General features: G+C 44.4%; 1 protein-coding gene across 1 annotated transcript in view; it reads left to right on the top strand.

Annotated features, from left to right (window-relative positions):
• The first annotated feature begins 3,752 nt into the window (after positions 1 to 3,752).
• Positions 3,753 to 15,000, top strand: part of LOC308330380 (alsin-like) — a 61,870-nt gene continuing 50,622 nt past the window's right edge. The window contains exons 1-12 of the mRNA XM_080785229.1: positions 3,753 to 3,952; positions 5,865 to 5,986; positions 6,493 to 6,692; positions 7,155 to 7,415; positions 8,521 to 8,729; positions 9,056 to 9,088; positions 9,500 to 9,715; positions 13,046 to 13,152; positions 13,644 to 13,864; positions 13,897 to 13,980; positions 14,476 to 14,551; positions 14,666 to 14,838. Of these exons, the coding sequence (XP_080641355.1) occupies positions 5,946 to 5,986; positions 6,493 to 6,692; positions 7,155 to 7,415; positions 8,521 to 8,729; positions 9,056 to 9,088; positions 9,500 to 9,715; positions 13,046 to 13,152; positions 13,644 to 13,864; positions 13,897 to 13,980; positions 14,476 to 14,551; positions 14,666 to 14,838 (1,621 nt within the window). The 5' untranslated portion in view covers positions 3,753 to 3,952; positions 5,865 to 5,945. The remainder of the gene's footprint in view (positions 3,953 to 5,864; positions 5,987 to 6,492; positions 6,693 to 7,154; positions 7,416 to 8,520; positions 8,730 to 9,055; positions 9,089 to 9,499; positions 9,716 to 13,045; positions 13,153 to 13,643; positions 13,865 to 13,896; positions 13,981 to 14,475; positions 14,552 to 14,665; positions 14,839 to 15,000) is intronic.

Consider the following 15,000-nt stretch of genomic DNA (forward strand, 5'->3'; position numbering starts at 1 on the left):
GAGACTGTGTGTGTGTGTGTGTGTGTGTGTGTGTGTGTGTGTGTGTGTGTGTGTGTGTGTGTGTGTGAGAGACTGTGTGTGTGTGAGAGAGACTGTGTGTGTGTGTGTGTGTGTGTGTGTGTGTGTGTGAGAGACTGTGTGTGTGTGTGTGTGTGTGTGTGTAAATGCATAGCTTGCACAGCAGTTATCTCGGGATACACAAGTGTATACACGGGGAAAACTCAGCGTTCTAATCAATATAAAGGCAAGCATGCAATTTAGATATCCCCCCCCCCCAAAACTGCACTGGTGAGATACGGCCTCTTCCTCCCAGGAAGCTGGGAGAAGTCACGATACTCGTCCATCAAGATATACCGCCCACTTGGACACCGCACGCCACGCACGCACGCCACGCACGCACGCCACGCACGCACACACACACACACACACACACACACACACACACACACACACACACACACACACACACACACACACACATTTCCTCTGCACTGCTTTTTTTTAATACACACAGATAGCTCATATACAGTATACTCTTGACCCCTGTGTAATACCCGACACACACAATTGCTTCTAAAAAAGGCACACGCACACTTTCACTATCTCACCTCTCTATAACGGATTAAGCTACAGTACACTAGCGGGGTTGCCAAGTCTGCTTATTTTTACCTCGACGTTGGGCTTTGCTTTTCCCCCTGCTCATTTTATTAGGGTATAGGACTATAGAGCGCCGCAGTCCCCGCGCGCCCCCTTTCAGAAAAGCGAGTGGCCCAGGAAGTGGAAGCCCCATGCATTCTCCCATCGGCACTTTTAATATAATTTATTTAAAGACGGTTACGCCGCGGACAAAGCCAATTTGGATCGTGACGAATCATGACAATGAACACAATATTTTGGGACGATCAAATCATTAGAAAGAAGAAAAGAAAGTCAGGAGACAACACTATTTGTTTTATTTTTCGTCTTATAAATTATTTGATCGGCCCAAAATATTGTGTTCATTGTCATGATTCGTCACGATCCGAATTGGCTTTGTCCGCGGCGTAACCGTCTTTAAATAAATTATATTAAAAGTGCCGATGGGAGAATGCATGGGGCTTCCACTTCCTGGGCCATTCGCTTTTCTGAAAGGGGGCAGGACTGCGGCGCTCTATAGCAGTGATACTCAACCTCAGGCCCATTATGACTGGCCCACCAATGAAAATCTAAAAAAATGAAGAAAAAAAAATCTGGAAAATGAAATAAAAATAAATATCTGAATGAAGTTATCTTTAATTACATTATTATAAGTAATACTATTAGAGTTGTACTATTACTCGAACGAAAATAAAAGCTTGGGGGGGGGGGGGGGGGGGGGAGATGCAATGCAAATGAAAGACATATACTGTGTATCCCTATTCCCTGACATAATTTTATAGCTAAACAGACAGAATTCTATTTTATTTGAAAGATGAAACCCAGCTGCCATTAATAGTTGGAAATGGAAATGGAAATTGCGGAAATGGAAATTGCGTAAATTGCGTAAATTGTAATTGCGGAAATTGCGGAAATGGTGGAAATGGAAATTGCGGAAAATGCGGAAATGGAAACTGCGGAAATTGCGGAAATTGCGGAAATGGTAATTGCGGAAATGGTGGAAATGGAAATTGCGGAAATGGAAATTGCGGAAATGGTAATTGCGGAAATTGCTCTTCACTTATAGCTATGTATTTTCAGGTTGTTTTATTTTACTCAGTCAGCCATATCACTACTCATTTTTTTTCATGAAAAAAAATGCTCGGCAGCCGAGTTCTCAACAGGCCTGAAAATGAAGGCCCTATATCTGCATAGGCCCTAACTGGGCCCTAACTGGGCTGGCCTGAGGCCCCGCCTGGCCTTAGGCCTACTAATGAGCACACATTTGACGAAAACGTCAATTTTTAAAAAAGGAAAAAAGGTCCATATATGGGCATTCCCAGACCTGTTGTTTCAGCTTAGCACTCAGCTTCACTGTACATATCATCTACTGTTAGACAGATATTAGGTTCTATAATGTATTATACCCATAGCTTCACTGTACAGATAATCTACTGTTAGACAGATATTAGGTTCTTATAGCTTGCTTAGGATTCTTGATTCTTGGAAAATATAAAAAGATACTCCTATGGAAGGGTTATATTACTTAGTATAATCTAGTAAGGTTTTGCCCAATCAAATGGTACCTCGTCAGATAATCCCCACATAGACTATACAACAACTTCTGTGAACTGACTTCACTGTAGTAGTCATTTATCACCACAAGGAGGTAGCATTACACCATGTATGCATAAATGGGCGGTATCTCCGCCTGTCACGCGGGAGACCGGGGTTCGATTCCCCGACAGGGAACATTAATGTTAAATGGAATAGAAAAAATAATACAAAAAGAATACAAAAAAAATATATATATAATAAAAACAGAAAGAAAGAAAGCCTATATACTTACCACATCCTGTTAAATAAGTTTGCCATGACTCATGAAAAAAAGGCCTACACTATATCTGCTACAACTATGTTACTTCTAAAAAATATATACTTATGTATTCATTTATTCAACACCTGTACCCTCAACGAAATCAATGGACTCACTTTGGTTCACTTTGTGAACATATTGTGTGTTTGCAGTTTTGCACTGTCTCATGTGTTACTTATGTTTATGTTATTACTATTATTATAAATATATATTATTATAGCGGTCCATATGCAGCCACTAGGGCAGTGGTGGAACTTTGTCATAGGCCTACTGTCTCTAATTACATTACTAAAATGTCACACGTCACAATTAAATTCAAAGGGCTTTATTGGCATGAGAAAACATACGTTTACATTGCCAAAGCAGAAAGAACCATACGTCAATACAGCAATAGTCAAAACTCACGTCACACTATAGGAGCAGACCTACTTGAAGTGAAAGCTCCCAGAGCGTCGCTAAGCCCCGGTAGCTCGCCGTGATCGTATAGTGGTTAGTACTCTGCGTTGTGGCCGCAGCAACCCCGGTTCGAATCCGGGTCACGGCATTGCGAGACAATGTCACGGCACAAGGGCTGACTTCTTGACGAACTGAATTACATTACACAGGCTATAAACATACTCTGTTCACGTCAAAGTTCCTTCATTCGGCTTTTCAGACCACGGACCACCGTTTTATTACATTTAGCCTCTCGGACCCCAAACTTTGAGTATTTCGTTGTTGTTGGAAAGGATTTTGTCCACAATTCCAAACAGGCAAACGTTGATCAAATTAACAATTATTCTACATTCTAATTTTCTCTACACTAAATTAGGCCTATTTGTATTCTTGAGAGCGTAAAATTAAACCAAATGGACCCGTAAGGCCAAGGCTGGACAGCAGACGACTGGACTTTGAATTTCTCTAACTATAAACTTTCATGACAGCAGAACAGCCTAAGTACAAATATAATGTATGAACAGCTACTACAGTGAAGTCTGTTCACATAAATTGTTGTAGGATAATGTGGGGATTATCTGACATTGAGTCGGTGTGTGTGTGTGTGCGTGCGTGTGTGTTTAATAAATATTTCACCAATGAAAAGTATCGTAAGTAAATAATATAATAATAATAATTAAAAAAAATGATAATAATGTTTCCAGTGTGTCCTGCTCCTCGGCTGCAGGTTGAGAGTCGCTGCCGTGATGTTTGACCCTCGGCGGCTACCGTCACCCCCCTCCTTCCCCCCCTCCCACACACACACTCACTCAGTCACTTCCCACAACAACACAACCCATGCCGTCAGCCGTCAACTGACATTATAGCTTCACAAACCCTTACGGTTTCAGATCTACCATTTATTTTAAACCTCTACTGCAGCCCGTTTGTGTAGCTTTAAAACGGTCGTATTTACAAGTCTATTTATAATGACAATGTTATTTTAAGGCGGATAAAGGAGGACTGTCTGATCTTCAACCAACCTCGGTAAGTTTTAGTTTGGGATGGACGGCGTGATTTGTTAGTTGCGTGTGCCGATCGTGAGCTTGTTAGATCGGCTGTTTTCGATGAGCTTGTTAGATCGGCTGTTTTCGATTAGCTCGTAGATCGGCTATTTTCGGCAGACCCAGAAAAAGCTGGACAGATTAACTTTAAGTTCCTTAAAGTGCTGCTGACGCCGCGAGAAAGAGCCGATCTACAAGTTGACAACAACGTTGCCTCACGCCGACACTCGTCGACAGCTTGTAGATCTGTTCTTTATCAAACTCTGAATACTAAGTAAAAGTACTGCTTTCAAATTCTAACTCAAATAGTCACAATTTGTTAGGATTTGTATTTAATTTTTATTTAGTAAATGTAGCAATAAGCTTATTAATGTAGAAATGTTCCTTTACAAGTAAAAGTCTGTACTGCTCTCCTATGAATTGTATCATGAATATATCAAATAAATCAAATCCAAAATGATATTTTACAGCACTGTAAGTTAATTTGTTCAAAAGTAGCCCAGACTGCATACATTAATATGCTTTTCAGATAGTTGACATTTCTTGATTAAAAAATATCGTTTCTTTGTGGAGATTTTGATTTTCATGAGCTGTATTCCATAATCATCAAGATTAAAAAATAAAAATAAAAGGTTTTAAACACTTCACTTTATGCACAATGAAGTGATAATATATGAAAGTTTCACTTTTTGAATTATATTACGGAAGAAAAGTTGTATGTTAAGTAAATGTAGTTTTCATTAAAAGAGCTCATTATGCAAAAGGCATTTCAATCAATTACTAATGCATTCATGTGTCCATCACTTTAACCCATTTCGGCCTGACGTCGACGTTTAAAAAAAATGTTTTGTAAATCATGACCGTTTTCCGAAATACCTATACCTGAATTTCTATATCAGTGGTGCTCAATATTTCATGTCAAGGACCCCAAAAATTATATGTAATTGGCCGCCGACCCCCGTCTGATAAAATGTTGTTCCAGGGACCTCCCAGAAGCAAAGGTTTGAGTTAAAAACGTTCGCTCTGAAAGAATAATATATTCAAAGATTTGCACCACATAGATTTTTCAATAGCTAAAGTATAACGATGAATAATGCTTTAACACCAAAAGGCCCTCCCGTGGGTTAATGTCATAATGCATCAGTGACATGTGTCCATCACAGTGACATCACATCACATGTCACTAGTAATGCAATAATGACTTTAATATTGTCATTTGCAATGCGTTAAACACTACCGTAATTTGAAGTGTATGGTTTTTTCATAATGCTTTATTTGCAAATGTGCCTGTGAGTTGTTTGTTGTATATAGTATTCTGTATGGAGCATCGAAGTCTGACGTCAATATCGGTAGAGGGCGCAAATCCACAGGTTCATGTACTTTTTATTTGCATTAGGGATTTTAGATCTGTGTTTGAAGAACTGTGTTTGAAAAAAACAAACATGTCATCCCGGCCGTTTCACTCATATGGAGATGAAGAATCAACTGACTGAGAGAGAAAACGCTTAATGTTATACTGCTGCTGAAATAGATAGACTTTCGCTAGAAGAAACAGACTGTATCACATAAGAGTGACTGACGGTTTTACTATGTTTTATTTTGAGTTAGTGTTTGTAAACAATTGTAAGTATTGCCTTTTGTTAAATGTTAAATGTTTGTCTGTGTCGGACCCCAGGAAGACTAGCTTTTGTCAAGGCAAAAGCTAATGGGGATCCTTATAAACAATAAACAATAAAACGATACAGAGAATTACTTCCCTGAACCAGGGGATGAGCGAGTGACCTATAAGTGACTTCGGTGCTCTATGGCTCTTTGGTCAAGGAGAGCATTTCTTAAAATCTCCTTCATAGATTAATTTTGTTTCCTTTTCGTTCTATAATCTCTCCGTTCCCCAGAAGAGTCGCTGGTGGCTGTTCCAACACGTGAGGCCGGCGTGTAGATGGACGACCCCACAGTGTGGCAACAATGGTTTCATTATGAACTGCAATGAAGAAGCTGCACTAATGGAGAACAGAAAGTACGCACGCACGCACGCACGCACACACGCACGGCACGCACGCACGCACACACGCATGCACGCACGCACACACACACACACACACACATGCACGGCACGCACGCACGCACGCACAACTGCACTATCGCGTGTATCTCCTCGAGATGCCCCGATTTCCAATATACCAGCTTGCAGTTAAAACAAATGTTTCAGTAAATTCAGTTTAAGTAGATGGAATCCCCTGGTGGCGCTACATAGGGGTCAGTATTTATGAGTAAATTAATTACTTCTCTTGTTGAACCCATTTGGACCTGCAGGCAGATTAAAAATATAAAAAAAAGACTTCTAAACCCTAAAAGTTTCCTGAAAAATCTATGTTTCTATATGTCATATTGTGTGTGTGTGTGTGTGAGTGTGTGTGTGTGTGTGCGTTTGTGCGTGTGTGTGTGTGTGTGTTTGTGTGTGTGCGTGCGTGCGTATGTGTGCGTGCGTGCATGCGTGCGTGCGTGTGCGTGCGCGCTCCACAGCTCTGTGGATGAGGATCGGGGGCCCCCCTCTACAGATGAGGATCGGGGGCCCCCCTGGGCCCCCTCTACAGAGAGAGGTGTTCTCCACCTGTGGCAGTCGGGTTCTTCCAGCGAGGGGCCCCTCATCGACAGAGTGCTGCTGTCCAGACCTGTCGTCCAAGCTGCCCTGGGGGCCAACCATGGACTCATACTCACACAAGGTGTGTGCGTGCGAGAGCCGAGGAGCGTAGTCCTGGGTGTTGTAGGCAAGGGAGAAGAGTCTGGGACGTGTGGAGCGTAGTCCAGGTTGTTGTAGACAAGGGAGAAGAGTCTGGGACGTGTGGAGCGTAGTCCTGGGTGTTTTAGAGACGGGAGAAGAGTCTGGGACGTGTGGAGCGTTGTCCAGGGTGTTGTAGAGAAGGGAGAAGAGTCTGGGACGTGTGGAGCGTAGTCCTGGGTGTTGTAGAGAAGGGAGAAGAGTCTAGGACGTGTGGAGCGTTGTCCAGGGTGTTGTAGACAAGGGAGAAGAGTCTAGGACGTGTGGAATGTTGTCCAAAGTGGGGTGTGCAGTAGTTGAAAGTTGAAAGTAGTTGATCACAATCATCACAATCATATATATATATACTGTATATATACATGTTTTGAACAATGTTTATATACTTTTTATCCTTGCTCTCCTCCAGGTGGCGTGGTGTATACGTTCGGAGAGCTGCCGTGGCGTGGTCGGGGCCTGGCGGTCCCGGCCTCCTCTCCCCTGATGGAGAGCGCTCTGATTGGCCAGGCCGTGGTGCGCGTGGCGGCGGGGGGCTTCCACTGCGCGGCGCTCAGCGATCAGGGCGCAGTGTTCACGTGGGGGGAGAACGCCGCGGGACAGTGTGGGCTGACGGCGGGGAGAGAGAGGGACACACCGCCGCACGGGGGGAGAGAGAGAGACCAAGACACCGGTTAGTTTCACTTTCACTCTTCTTCACACCCTGTTCCCCTTTTTCTTCCATGGAGGAAAACATAAATAAACAAGTATATATCCCATTTTTTGACCTGAGATCAGATTCTAAAAATGTTCTTCTATACATCCTGACAGTTTTATGAAAAAGCTATGTTTCTATGTCAGTCGTTCGAATTTTCAAAAATAGCAGACCTATACAAGCTTGAAATAGCAGACCTATACAAGCTTGTAGATCTGCTATTTTTCAATAGCTAAAGCATAACATAATGCTAACACCAAAAGGGGTTCCCGCCCAGAATGGGTTAAATAACAAGTAATAACAAGCCTGACTTCCTGAGGAAGGTCCAAGCTATTTTTTTCTATTCTGTAAAAAAAGAAACTGTTCAAACATTGGCCCAATTGTCAAATAATATTAAGAAAAAGGGAACAATTGTGAAAATAGCAGACCTAGAAGCTCACAACGCCTCACACGGCCCCTAGATGTGTCACAGAGACTCATTCTTTTGCGAGCGTTCTACCCATTGCTGGCTGTCTGATTATTATTATTATTTCTTTTACATATTATTGCTTATTGCAGCTTTATGGCCTGAAACCACTGCTCTACAAACACTGTGGTTATTCGGTTAACCTCCCCTCCCCTCCCCTCCCCTCCCCTCCCCTCCCCTCCCCTCCCCTAAAACAACAACAGGTAAAACAATAGGTACTAGGCTGGGACGACACAGATACAATATTAACAATGCAAAAAAGACAACCACAAGATTTGTGCAACATTTCATGGCTCACGGCATTGAAGCCCTAAAATGCGCTGGACTTCAACACAATCCTAACTGGACAGTTTTAGGACAAAGACGTTTTAATGAAAAACAGTGGATTAAGAACCTCAACACGGATTTTCCTGGAGGCTTAAACATAATGCCTAAAATCAGATCTTGAACACAACAAAACTTAAACTCAGGATTAAACTGGAGAAATCTAAAAGTGATTGGATCAGACTTCCTTCGGATACATGGCGAATGCATTTATTCCTTGCATTATGCTTAGACATGTAGGCACAGTGCACTGAAGTCTTTTAATTTCCTCCCCTCCCCTCCTCTCTTTGACAGCCAGAGGGCCTCTCTTCGTGTCCGAAGCGTCTCCGGTCAGCATCGTGGACGGTGACGTGGTGCCTCCGGTGGGGGTCCGGGTGGTGGGCGTGTCGTGCGGGAGGGAACACACCCTGGCCGTGTCCGCCCAGCAGGAGGTCTGGTCCTGGGGCTCCGGGTGCCAGCTGGGCCTGGTCACCAAAACCTTCCCTGTCTGGAAGCCACACAAGGTCTGCCTGGGGAAAGTACTTGCGCGCTCTGCTTGCGCATTAGTAATAATAATAATAATAATAATAATAATATTTATGGCATTTATGGCCTACTAGTGTGCAACAAGCATGCTCGACAGAGTGCAGTTCTAGTTTTTAACTGCTGCTATGTTGTCTTCTTTTCTTTATGTTTCTAGTTTTTAAACTGCCCGTGATTATGATTTTCCATATTATGTTGTTTGTGTTTTTTAACCTTGTACTGTACAGCACTTTGGAACCTTGCTCTGAAAGGTGCTAAATAAATAAAGTTCATTATCATTATCATTACCTTTGTGTTCATGTTTCAGGTGGAACACTTGGCAGGCAGACACGTCATTCAGGTATGTGTGTGTGTGTGTGTGTGTGTGTGTGTGTGTATGTGTGTGTGTGTGTGTGTGTGTGTGTGTGTGTGTGTGTGTGTGTGTGTGTGTGTGTGTGTGTGTGTGTGCGCGCATGTGTGTGTGTGTGTGTGTGTGTGTGGGTGTGTGCGTGTGTGTGTGTTTATCAGTGGTTTGTAACCTCAAAGCGAAGCTATTGCCAAATCCCACTTGTGAGCTATTTCAAATTCAAACACATCTTGCGTGTGTGTGTGTGTGTGTGTGCGTGTATGTGTACGTGTGCGTGTGCGTGTGCGTGTGTGCGTGCAGTGCACGTGTGTGTGTTAATATTATGTTTATTATAGTTATCGTTGTAACTACTAACTTAATCTTAAGTTAACTTAAACGTTAATCTCAATGTGTGTTTGCACACAGGTGGCTTGTGGGGATTTCCACAGCCTGGCCCTGGTTCGCAGCTTACCTCCCCAGAACCACAACACCCACAATGCCTCTGAGCGGCAGAGCGCCCCATTGGCCGCCTCTGCACAACGGAGCACGCCATTGGCCGCCAAGAGGAAAGAGCTCGTCGAGGTTGACGACTCCAACTACTGTCCGCTGGGGGTGGAGCTAGTGGAGACGACGCCCCTGAAGGTGTGTAGCCGGACTTGTTGATTATACGACAAACAAAGATACAAAGTACACATACAAGTACAGTACAGATACAAGTACAGTACAGATACAAGTACACATACAAGTACAGTACAGATACAAGTACAGTACAGATACAAGTACACATACAAGTACAGTACAGATACAAGTACACATTTTCAGAAATGGATAGAGGAAATTATTTATTATTATTATCACAAAAACCCAACCCCCATTGAGGGCTTATTGTATAGGGAAATAGCCAATAATGCACTTTTGCACAAAATAACACCTGGACCTCTTTGGTGGGGACGTAACAACTACAAATAACACCTGGACCTCTTTGGTGGGGGACGTAACAACTACAAATAACACCTGGACCTCTTTGGTGGGGACGTAACAACTACAAATAACACCTGGACCTCTTTGGTGGGGGACGTAACAACTACAAATAACACCTGGACCTCTTTGGTGGGGACGTAACAACTACAAATAACACCTGGACCTCTTTGGTGGGGGACGTAACAACTACAAATAACACCTGGACCTCTTTGGTGGGGGACGTAACAACTACAAATAACACCTGGACCTCTTTGGTGGGGGACGTAACAACTACAAATAACACCTGGACCTCTTTGGTGGGGACGTAACAACTACAAATAACACCTGGACCTCTTTGGTGGGGACGTAACAACTACAAATAACACCTGGACCTCTTTGGTGGGGACATAACAACTACAAATAACACCTGGACCTCTTTGGTGGGGACGTAACAACTACAAATAACACCTGGACCTCTTTGGTGGGGGACGTAACAACTACAAATAACACCTGGACCTCTTTGGTGGGGACGTAACAACTACAAATAACACCTGGACCTCTTTGGTGGGGACGTAACAACTACAAATAACACCTGGACCTCTTTGGTGGGGGACGTAACAACTACAAATAACACCTGGACCTCTTTGGTGGGGACGTAACAACTACAAATAACACCTGGACCTCTTTGGTGGGGACATAACAACTACAAATAACACCTGGACCTCTTTGGTGGGGACGTAACAACTACAAATAACACCTGGACCTCTTTGGTGGGGACGTAACAACTACAAAATAACACCTGGACCTCTTTGGTGGGGACGTAACAACTACAAATAACACCTGGACCTCTTTGGTGGGGACGTAACAACTACAAAATAACACCTGGACCTCTTTGGTGGGGACGTAACAACTACAAATAACACCTGGACCTCTTTGTTGGGGACGTAACAACTACAAATAACACCTGGACCTCTTTGGTGGGGGACGTAACAACTACAAATAACACCTGGACCTCTTTGGTGGGGACGTAACAACTACAAAATAACACCTGGACCTCTTTGGTGGGGACGTAACAACTACAAATAACACCTGGACCTCTTTGGTGGTGACGTAACAACTACAAATAACACCTGGACCTCTTTGGTGGGGGACGTAACAACTACAAATAACACCTGGACCTCTTTGGTGGGGACGTAACAACTACAAATAACACCTGGACCTCTTTGGTGGGGGACGTAACAACTACAAATAACACCTGGACCTCTTTGGTGGGGACGTAACAACTACAAATAACACCTGGACCTCTTTGGTGGGGACATAACAACTACAAATAACACCTGGACCTCTTTGGTGGGGACGTAACAACTACAAATAACACCTGGACCTCTTTGGTGGGGACGTAACAACTACAAAATAACACCTGGACCTCTTTGGTGGGGACGTAACAACTACAAATAACACCTGGACCTCTTTGGTGGGGACGTAACAACTACAAAATAACACCTGGACCTCTTTGGTGGGGACGTAACAACTACAAATAACACCTGGACCTCTTTGGTGGGGACGTAACAACTACAAATAACACCTGGACCTCTTTGGTGGGGACGTAACAACTACAAATAACACCTGGACCTCTTTGGTGGGGGACGTAACAACTACAAATAACACCTGGACCTCTTTGGTGGGGACGTAACAACTACAAATAACACCTGGACCTCTTTGGTGGGGACGTAACAACTACAAATAACACCTGGACCTCTTTGGTGGGGACGTAACAACTACAAATAACACCTGGACCTCTTTGGTGGGGACGTAACAACTACAAATAACACCTGGACCTCTTTGGTGGGGACGTAACAACTACAAAATAACACCTGGACCTCTTTGGTGGGGACGTAACAACTACAAATAACACCTGGACCTCTTTGGTGGGGACGTAACAACTACAAATAACACCTGCACCTCTTTGTTGGGGACGTAACAACTACAAATAACACCTGGACCTCTTTGGTGGGGACGTAACAACTACAAATAACACCTGGACCTCTTTGGTGGGGACGTAACAACTACAAATAACACCTGGACCTCTTTGGTGGGGACGTAACAACTACAAATAACACCTGGACCTCTTTGGTGGGGACGTAACAACTACAAAATAACACCTGGACCTCTTTGGTGGGGACGTAACAACTACAAATAACACCTGGACCTCTTTGGTGGGGGACGTAACAACTACAAATAACACCTGGACCTCTTTGGTGGGGACGTAACAACTACAAATAACACCTGGACCTCTTTGGTGGGGACGTAACAACTACAAATAACACCTGGACCTCTTTGGTGGGGACGTAACAACTACAAATAACACCTGGACCTCTTTGGTGGGGACGTAACAACTACAAATAACACCTGGACCTCTTTGGTGGGGACGTAACAACTACAAAATAACACCTGGACCTCTTTGGTGGGGACGTAACAACTACAAATAACACCTGGACCTCTTGGTGGGGGACGTAACAACTACAAATAAAGGTTAGAAAGCCTTTTAGTCCAAAATTCTCTTGTAATGTAAGGTTTAACCCATTTAGACCTGAGAGCAGATTCTACACAATGTTTTCTAAATCATTTACAGTTTAAAAAAAACATAAGAATAATGTTTCTATATCAGTGGTGCCTTTTTCATGTCAAGGACCCGCAGAATTATCTGTATTTGACCGTGGACCCCCATCTAAAAATATGTTGTTCCAGGGACCCCCCCCCCCCCTTGAAAGAGCACCTGAAAGAATATATATTCAAAGATTTTCGCCACATTTTCAGGATTTCTCTAAAAATAGCAGATCTACAAGCTCACGAGTGCCACGTGATGTTTGATGTGGTTTTGGTTCTGACTCCTCCATGGTTGGTTCTACCCGGTCCTGACTGTGTTTTGGTCCTGACTCCTCCATGGTTGGTTCCACCCGGTCCTGACTGGGTTTTGGTTCTGACTCCTCCATGGTTGGTTCTGCCCCCCAGGGCTCTTCTCAGAAGAGTAGCCCCAGAACGAAGCTCTGGACCCGGGGAAGACCTGCCACCCCCAGCCCTCTGTCGTCCAGAAGCCAAACCCCAAACACCGCCACAATGTACAGTATTTATACAGTATTGATATTTATTTTAACTTGAACCAATGCATTACAGTCTCTGTTCTGACTGTACTCACTATATATTATACATTATACTGTTCTTATTTAGGTCATCTATTTCATACATTGATTCTACTACTACAACACAGTCACACTTTATACTTATACTTAGTATATAATAGTGTAAAAATAGTGTAAATGATAGTTTCACAAGAACGTTTATTAACTCTTTTATGTGCCTGTAAAATGTTGTCGTAAGTGAAATAGTTCTATCGTGTTCTATCATCATCAAATGTGATCATTCTCTCTCTCTCTCTCTCTCTCTCTCTCTCTCTCTCTCTCTCTCTCTCTGTCTCTCTCTCTCTGTGTCTCTCTCTCTGTGTCTCTCTCTGTGTCTCTCTCTCTCTCTCTCTCTCTCTCTCTCTCTCTCTCTGTCTCTATCTCTCTGTGTCTCTCTCTCTCTCTCTCTCTCTCTCTCTCTCTCTGTATAGCAACACGACACCATCTCCCTCTACAGAACCAAACCCACCAATGGTGGCCGGGCTTGGGCCCGACGCACGCGTGGACAGCGGTCCTCCTAAGGCCCGCCCACCGACCGGCTGGAGGTCCAATAGGAACTCGTCATTCCCGGACGAGGTGGAGCTTCAAGACTTCTTCCAGAGACTCTCCACCCCGCTCACAGGACGTCGAGGATGTCAATCACAGCGCGGGGGCGGGGGATAGCGCCTCGCTGACCAATCACAGCGGAGGGGCGGGGGGATAGCGCCTCGCTGACCAATCACAGCGCGGGGGCGGGGGATAGCGCCTCGCTGACCAGTCACACGTCAGGTCAGTGGCAGTTACTTTATGGTCATAATCCTTACTATTATCTCATTTAAATGATGTTTGGGACAAGAAACACTTTCCTGCAGGGGTTCTTTTTGTGTCCATGGACTCCATGATGTCATGGGCACTGGCCTCACTTCCTTCGTGGACTACAATTCCCATAATGCTTTGGTGCACTTACTGAGACAACATTTTAGTCCAGGAAGTAAGTGAGGCCTCCTCTCCTCTCCTCTCCTCTCTCCTCTCCTCTCCTCTCCTCTCCTCTCCTCTCCTCTCCTCTCCTCTCCTCTCCTCTCCTCTCCTCTCCTCTCCTCTCCTCTCCTCTCCTCTCCTCTCCCCTCCCCCCTCCTCTCCTCTCCTCTCCCCTCTCCTCTCCTCTCCTCCTCTCCTCTCCTCTCCTCTCCTCTCCTCTCCTCTCTCCTCTCCTCTCCTCTCCTCTCCTCTCCCCCCTCCTCTCCTCTCCCCTCCCCCCCTCCTCCTCTCCTCTCCTCCTATCAGATGACAGCCTGCAGTCTTCTCTAGCAGAGGGTTCCAGTTATGAAGACGATTGTCCAGTCATCAGACACGCCCCCCTGTAAGTTCTGCCATCCAATAACAGCAAAGCATGTCTGTCTGTCTGTCTTACTACTACTTACTACTACTTGTCCCACGTCTCTGTGTGTGTGTGTGTGTGTGTGTGTCCCTGTAGCTGTGGGCTGTCCTCCTCTGCTCCTGCGCGTGTGGAGGACATGGAGATGGAGGAGGAGGAGGAGGAGGGGAGGCGCCAGAAGAAGAAGAAGAAGAAGACCACCTCCTGCCTGATGGACCTCAGCTCTGAGGAGAAACACAGAACTCACTCCCTGCCCGGGCTACGGAGCCATGGTGTGTGTGTGTGTGTGTGTGTGTGTGTGCGCGCGCGTGTGTGCGCGTGCGTGCGTTTGTTTTAGTGGCGTAAAGTTAATTTTTAGTTTTATACAGAATAAACGTGTACTAAAAGTTAAAAACAATGTACACACAAAGAAGAAACACAGACAACAACAACAA

This window comes from Protomyctophum bolini (genome assembly GCF_963924005.1).
Source record: "Protomyctophum bolini genome assembly, chromosome: 16".
NCBI classification, from domain to species: domain Eukaryota; kingdom Metazoa; phylum Chordata; class Actinopteri; order Myctophiformes; family Myctophidae; genus Protomyctophum; species Protomyctophum bolini.